This window comes from Pan troglodytes, chromosome 11 (assembly GCF_028858775.2).
Source record: "Pan troglodytes isolate AG18354 chromosome 11, NHGRI_mPanTro3-v2.0_pri, whole genome shotgun sequence".
Lineage (NCBI taxonomy): Eukaryota > Metazoa > Chordata > Mammalia > Primates > Hominidae > Pan > Pan troglodytes.
In genome coordinates, this window is record NC_072409.2 from 62,501,441 (window position 1) to 62,509,388 (window position 7,948).

Sequence of the window (7,948 nt, forward strand, 5' to 3'; positions counted from 1 at the left end):
TGCAGGTCTATCTGTTATACTGTTTTAATTACTGAAGCTTTTTCGTATGCTTCAATATTTCTTACAGTTAGTTCCCGCTTACTGCTCTTCTTTTTTTTTTTTTAGACAGAGTCTTGCTCTGTCACCCAGGCTTGAGTGCAGTGGCGTGATCTTGGCTTACTGCAACCTCCGCCTCCCAGTTTCAAGCGATTCTCCTGCCTCAGCCTCTTGAGTAGCTGGGACTACAGGCACCAGCCATCACGCCCAGCTAATTTTTTGTATTTTTAGTAGAGACACGGTTTCGCCATGTTGGCCAGGTTTGTCTCGAGTTCCTGACCTCAGGTGATCTGCCCGCCTCGGCCTCCCAAAGTGCTGGGATTACAGGCATGAGCCATCGCACCGGCCTGCTCTTCTTTTAAAAAAGTTTTTCTATCTTTTTTTTTTTTGGTGGTTGCTTCGAACTTTATTTGAGAAAAACAGAAGATAAACGTATCAAAAGAACACACAGGTGGGCGCGGGGGAGGCACAGCCAGTGGCGGCAGCAGGGGTGGGCATCCGGGCTAAGGCTTTACTTGGCGGCAGTCTCGTCGGATTTTGCAGCTTCTGGGCCCCCAAGCTGGGCCCGCGACTCGAAGGTGACTGGGATGGTGATCTCGTTGGACTGCGTGGCTAGCTTGGGCATGGGGGCCTCCACGGTCAGTGTGCCCTCAGGGGACAGGGAGGAGGAGACCTGAGTGGGGTCCACACCGGTGGGGCAGCGTGTATTTCCGCGTGAAGCACCGGGAGATGTAGCCATGCTCGTCCTGCTGCTCCTCATACTTGCCTTTGTAGGTAAGAGCTTTTTTAAGTATACACTTAAGGATTTATCTAGTCCTTACCCTCCAGCCCCTGCCCGGAAAAAAACAACCCTCTTCGTTAGACAAAGAGGAGATTAAATTTATAAATTCCCTTGGGAGAAAATTAACACCTTTGATGTTATCTTCCAGTTTAAGAACATTGTATGTCTTTCACTTGCTCAAGTCTTCCTTTATGCCCTTCAATAATGTTTCAAGATTTTCTTCCTACAGACCTGGTATATTACTTATTAGGCTTATTCCTAGGCTTTTTTTTCCTATTAAAATTGGGGATTTTTCTTCCATCGTGTCCTAATGTTGGTTAAGTAAAAGCTATTTATTTTGTATATTACTTTATACTATATCACCTTGCATAATTTAATTTTTATTTACAGTATTTTTCAGTTGATTGCTTTGTATTTTCTAGCATAGAACCATATCATTTGCAACTAGCAAATGTTATGTCTTTTTCTTTCTTTTACGTGTTTTTTTCACCAAATCTTTTGGATAATATCTCTGATACAATGTTTAATAAAAATAATGATAATGAGCATATTTGTCTTTTTCCTGAATATAGTGGGAGTGTTTCTAGTGTTTCCCCATTAAACATAACACTGGTTATTTATTGGCTGAGATAGATACATTTTGTTATGTTAAAGATATCAACTAGCTCAAGTTTGTTAATAGTGTTGCTCAAATGCTCTTTATTCTTACTGGTTTTCGGCCTGCTTTTCCTAAAAGTTATTGAGAGAGGTATTTGAGGGGGGCAAAGATTTATTAAGTAGGACACAAAAATCACTAACATAAAGGAAAAGTTTGATAAATTGGACTAAAATAAATTTTAAAATTCTGTTAATCCTAAGACATCACTAAGAGAGTAAAAGGCAAGTCACAAGATATTTGCAATGCCTATATCTGAATATAAAAAGGAACACATAAAAAGCTTGATAAATATAGCTCACCAACATAAAAATGGGCAAAAGAACAGTCAATTCACAAAAAAGGATGTTGAAATACCAATAAATATATGAAAAGATGCTCATTAGCCTTTAGGGAAATTTATGATTAAAACTACAATGACAATCCACTGGTATAGCTAAAATTAAACAGACATCAATATAAAGTATTGGTGTGGCTGGACCTGGTGGCTCATGCCTGTAATCCCAGCACTTTGGGAAGCTGAGGCAGGAAGATCCCTTGAGGTTAGGAGTTTCAGAGCAGCTTGGCCAACATGGTGAAATCCCATCTCTCCTAAAAATACAAAAATTAGCTACACTTGGTGGCAGGCACCTGTAATCCCAGCTACTCAGGAGGGTGAGGCACGAGAATCCCTTGAACCTGGGAGGCAGAGATTGCAGTGAGCCGAGACCGCACTACTGCACTCCAGTCTGGGCAACAGCAAGACTCTGTCTCAAAAAAAAAAAAAAAAAAGTATTGATGTGAATGTATAGCAAGTAGAATTCTCATCCATTGCTGATAGGAGTATAAACTATTTATATCCACTTTGCAAATATGTATGGCAGTGTCTTCTAAAGCTGAACACCACATTCTGCATAGATGTAGAATTCTACTCCTGAGTATGAAATAGACACAGAAATATACGCCAAAAGAAAAGACAGGTACAAGAATGTTTATATCACAACCATTCACAACATCCCCAAACTGGAAACAATCCAGATGTCTGCCAAAATTTAAAAAAACATAAATGTGATATATTCTGTAAACCAAAAGGTATCTGAGACAGGCCACAGTCAACTTAGAAAGTTTATTTTGCCAGGGTTAAGGACACACCCATGACACTGCCTCGAGGTTCTGATGACATGTGCCCAAGGAGGCTGGGATACAGCTTGCTTTTATACATTTTAGGGAGACATGAGACATCAGTCAATATGTGTAATGTACATTGGTTTGGTTTGGTAAGGTGGGACAACCTGAGAAGCCAGAGCTTCCAGGTCATAAGTAGATAAGAGACAAAACATTGCATTCTTTTGAGTCCTTGATCAGCTTTCCACTGAATATGAAATGGGAAAAGTTCCCTTATCCCCCTCACAGGGCATGCGATGGGGTGTGGCTTGCTTCTTCAGTGTCTGGCTATTCAAACCCCTAAGGGGAGCAGGCAGACACACAGGTTGTGGGGCTCCAACCCCACAGCAGTGTCTAGGGGTGAATGTTTACAGCTCCTGAGGCCCCAGAGGGCGTGTGTTACAGTGTGTTCTTTTAGTTTAGCTGTCTGTAGGTGGCTTGTGTTAGTCTGCTCGATTAGACCCCCTGCCTTATCGCAAGGACAGAGGGCTTTCTGTATCTGAGAGTTTCTTTCCTTGATGTACCAGAAGAACTGAATCACCTATGGGCTTGGAGAGTGAGTGCAAGGTTTTATTGAGTCGAAGTAGCTCTCAGCAGACGGGGAAGCCAGAAGGGGATGGAGTGGGAAGGTGGTTTTCCCCTGGAGTCAGGCCGCTCAGCAGCCCGGGCTCTGCTCTGACCACCCTGGCCAAACTCCACATTGTTCCATAGGTCGATGGCCTGCCGGCTTGCCAGCATCTGTCCGTGTGCTCTTACACCAGTGTGTTCCTCTCGACGTCCAGCTGCTTGTGTGCGTATCCGCTAGGATCCTGGGGGTTTTTATACGCGCAGGATGGCGGCATGGCAGGCCAGGGTGGTCTTGGGAAATGCAATATTTGGTCACAGAGGCAGGGGTGCCTGTCCTCATCTAGGTCCATGGGCACAGGCCTGGGGGTGGAGCCCTCACCAGGGACCTGCCTACTCCTCCCAGCACTTCCCTGCCCCCTTCCATATCAAATACACAATTTAATCTGGCTCAGTGAATCTGCATTTTAACATAAACAATGGGCAGAGGAAGCAATCAAATATGCGTTTGTCTCAGGTGAACCTCAGAGGGATGACTGAGTTGTTTCTGACCTTTCTCCACAAGGAATTTCCATGTGGGAAAATTGTGAGGGAGGTATGTAGCTTTTTATGTTTGTAGCTATCTTATTTAGTAATAAAATGGGAGGCAGGTTTGCCTGACATAGATCCCAGCTTGATTTTTCCTTTGGCTTAGTGATTTGGGGGTCCTGAGATTTATTTTCCTTTCACAATTCATACAGTAGAATATTAGACAGCAATGAAAACGTGTATACTACTGTTATTTGAAAACATGGATGAATCCGAAGGAACATGTTGAATGAAAGAAATCAGACACAAACTTATCTGCTGAATAATTATATTTACAAAATCTTCAGAAACAGATACAACTAATCTGTTATCAGAAGGGGGGATAAGGCAAGGCATGGTGGCTCACGCCTGTAATCCCAGCACTTCGGGAGGCCAAGGCGGGTGGATCACCTGAGGTCAAGAGTTCAAGACCAGCCTGGCCAACATGGTGAAACCCCATTTCTACTAAAAATACAAAAATTAGCCGGTCGTGGTGGCATGCGCCTGTAGTCCCAGCTACTCAGAAGGCTGGGGCAGGAGAATCACTTGAACCTGGAAAGCGGAAGTTGCAGTGAGCCAAGAATGTGCCACTGCACTCCAACCTGGGGGACAGAGCAAGACTCTGTCTCAAAAAAAAAGAAAAAAAGAAGTGAGGATAGTGATGATCTTTGGAGAAATAGGAAGGACATGGCAGGTACTTCTGGGATAATGCTTATGTTCTTGATCTCAGGTAGTTGTTATATAGGATGTTTATTTTGTGATAATCCATGAAGACATACACTTGTGATTTGTGCACTTTTCTATGTTATACTTAAATTGTATTAAAGAGAAGATGATTCACTTGCTTTCAAGGGTGTGTGAAAATAATTCAAATTTGTGAGTTTCCATCTCTAGAAGCATGGGGTGCTCCACTGTCGTGTTTTATGCTTACCTCCTCCAGCAAGACTCACTCCCAAAATCTTCCAGTCAGGATTCGTGCACCAGTCCTTGTTGCCCCAAAATTTGAGGCAGGGGGAGATTCTGGTTTTCTAAACTGTTCTCTCGAAGTCCTCTTTGCTTAGGTTGGAGTGGAACAAGCGCTTTTTTTTTTTGAGACAGAGTCTCACTCTGTCACCCAGGCTGGAGTGCAGTGGCGCAATCTCGGCTCACTGCAAACTCTGCCTTCCAGCTTCAAGCGATTCTCCTGCCTCAGCCTCCTGAGTAGCTGGGATTACAGGTGTGTGCCACCATGCCCAGCTAATTTTTGTGTTTTTAGTAGGGACTGGGTTTAACCATGTTGGCCAGGTTGGTCTTGAACTCCTGACCTCAAGTGATCCATCCACTTTGGCCACCCAAAGTGCTGGGCATGAGCCACTGTGCCCGGCCGACTTCTTGAATGTCTAGGACTTGTAGACTCAGAATGGACTGAAAGGAAGTAATAGTTGAGTTTATTGATATGGCAGAGGCCCCAACTGCCCCAGAAGAGATTCCATGATTTTGGGTGGCCCACTTCTTTGGTTTATCCTGTCTCTTCCAGGTAGGTAGGAAAGTGGGAATAGAAGAAGTTAGTATGACATTCGCCTCTCTTATGCTCGCACCTTTGTACACATAGCAGGCATTGGCAACTGGCCTCTGTGCTGATGGATCTGTGACCACGTGCTACAAGTGGTTAAATATTTTTATTGTTCACCTCCTTACCCCCAGCCCATCCCCAGTCTCAGTGAAGGCTTTGTTCTACTTTCTTTCTTTTGGCTACGAAGTTCAGTTTCGGGGTCATGAATTTGTACTAGCTGGTGATGTGTTCTCAACCACGTGACATTTACTGAAAATTAGAGTCTGCCTACCTGTTGATGAATATTTTTATTTTGAAGTCCTGTTGGGGATTCTTATCTTTTGATACAGTGTCCCCAGGGGTTTCTTAAGGCCAAGCCAAGGAGATGACTCAGCCAGGGTTCTATAGCTCCTCTCTTAACTAGGAAGAACTTAGAAGCAGGTTTTAGAACTGAACCCTAGAAGTTATATCCATTTTTTGATCGACTTTTCTGAAAGTTGGTAGGCTAATACCACTCATTGTTTTATCTATGTTGTAAATAATTTAACAATTTGTTTCTTGGATTGTTATTTTTGTGAGTTTTTTTAAAAAGCAATGGGCATAGGAGAATCAGATAATGGGATGTACCATCTCCCTGAGATTTTGATCTGCTATTAATAGCACAGTGATTCTTAACTGAGGGTGGATCAGAACCACCTATGATGTTTGCTAAAAGTCCCAATACCTTATTCTTACAGCTTATAGCCTGGTCTTCCTGGCAGTGGGTTCTTGAGAAAGTGGGGTTGATATTTGACAAGGGACTGAGGAGGACTTGTCTGCTTAACCCATTTCCCGTTTGCCCTGAGGAGACTGCACTGGCAGCAAGCTGCACTTTTTTTTTTTTTTTTCCTAAATGGGAAATGGGTTTATCTACTTACTTGGTTTTTCATTAATCTTAAAGTAGAAACCAGATTCTTTACCAAGGTACTCAGGCCTGTGTGATCTGTGGCCTGTCCAACCCCTCCCTCATTTGATAGGCTCCTTCCCTTTACTTGTAGTGTTTTAGCCACACCAGCCTTTGCTGGCCTCAAAGCTCATTCCCATTTGAGGAACTGCATGAACAGTGAACTGTGCCTGGGTTGGTGACCCCCAACTCTTTGGCTTCTTAATCTACAGGTTTCAACTCAAATATTCCTTTTTCAGAGAGATCATCCCTGACCACCTTATCTGAAGTGTCCTTCCCCAGAAACTCTACATTTTGGCATCTTGTTTTTTCTTTAGGGAATTTGTAAAATCATGTAATTTTCTATAGGATCTCACTGACCTTCTCATGAACTAGGCTATAGGCTCCACAAGGGCAGGGAGTGAGTTTGTTTAGGTCCCCACTCCACCCTGAGTGCCTGGCATAGGGTCTGGCATATACTGGGCCCTTGGTAAATGTGAAATGGAAAGAATGGATGAACTCTCAAAGATGAGACGTGATCCTTTTGGAAACTGAATGGCAGGAACTGTGACAAATATATAATAAAGTAATAATGGTGTACATGGCAGGGAACCATTAACCTCAAGCCACTGGGAGAAATGGATCCCTAACCCAGGGTGTCTCATCAAACATGTCAAAGAGAACTCATAGGAGCTTATACCCATCGTTGTCTCATCTCACCAGAGCTGTTTTATATGCGATGATGTTGCTTTACTTTTCATTATCTTTGAAATAGAGTTAAGTGAATTGATCATGCTTTCCTGACTTAAAAAAAGAGAGGGAGGGCCGGGTGCGGTGGCTCACGCCTGTAATCCCAGCACTTTGGGAGGCTGAGGCGGGCAGACCACGAGGTCAGGAGATTGAGACCATCCTGGCTAACATGGTGAAACCCCATCTCTATTAAAAATACAAAAAATTAGCCGTCCCAGCTACTCAGGAGGCAGAGGCAGGAGAATCACTTGAACCTGGGAGGTGGAGGTGGCAGTGAGATGAGATCGCACCACTGCACCCCAGCCTGGCGACAGAGCGAGACTCCATCTCAAAAAGAGAGAGAGAGAGAGAATCCAATTTATTCACCTATTTTTAATTAGAAGTAGAAATTTCTGGGCCAGGCATGGTGGCTCATGCCTGTAATCCCAGCACTTTGGGAGGCTGAGGTGGGTGGATCACCTGAGGTCAAGAGTCTTTAGACCCGGAACCCAGGAATCAGTATTTTGGTAAATCTCCACAGGTCATTCCTGTCAGCAGCCATGTGGGTGTTGGTGTACAAAGTTCTAGACTCAGTGCCAAACCCGCTGTATTCATTTGCTAAGGCTGCCATAACGAAGTATCATAACTGGGTGGTTTAAACAGCAGAAACATATCATCTCATAATTCTGGAGGCCAGAAGTGTAAGATGAAAGGTATTGTAGGGGTTGATTCCTTCTGAGGGCTGTGAGGGAAGGATCTGTTCCAAGCCTCTCTCCTTGGCTTGTGGATGGCTGCCTGTCTTTCCACTACATCTCTTCACCTCATCATCTGTCTGTGCCTGTGTGTCTCTGTGTCCAGATTTCCCCTTTTTATAAGCACACCAGTCATATTGGATGAGGCTCACCCTAATGACCTCATTTTAAGTTGATTATCTCGGTAAAGCCCCTAAACCTCTGATAAGGTCACAGTCTGAGGTACCGGGGGTAAGGACTCCAACATATGAATTTTGGGGGAACACGA

At 43.8% G+C, this 7,948-nt stretch overlaps 1 protein-coding gene across 1 annotated transcript; it reads right to left on the reverse strand.

Annotated features, from left to right (window-relative positions):
• Positions 1-403: 403 nt before the first annotated feature.
• Positions 404-801, reverse strand: LOC743529 (heat shock protein beta-1-like). The gene has a single exon (XM_054659343.2). It carries the CDS (start codon positions 794-796, stop codon positions 548-550), a length of 249 nt encoding a protein of 82 aa, XP_054515318.1. The 5' UTR covers positions 797-801; the 3' UTR covers positions 404-547.
• Between the last annotated feature and the right edge of the window lie 7,147 nt (positions 802-7,948).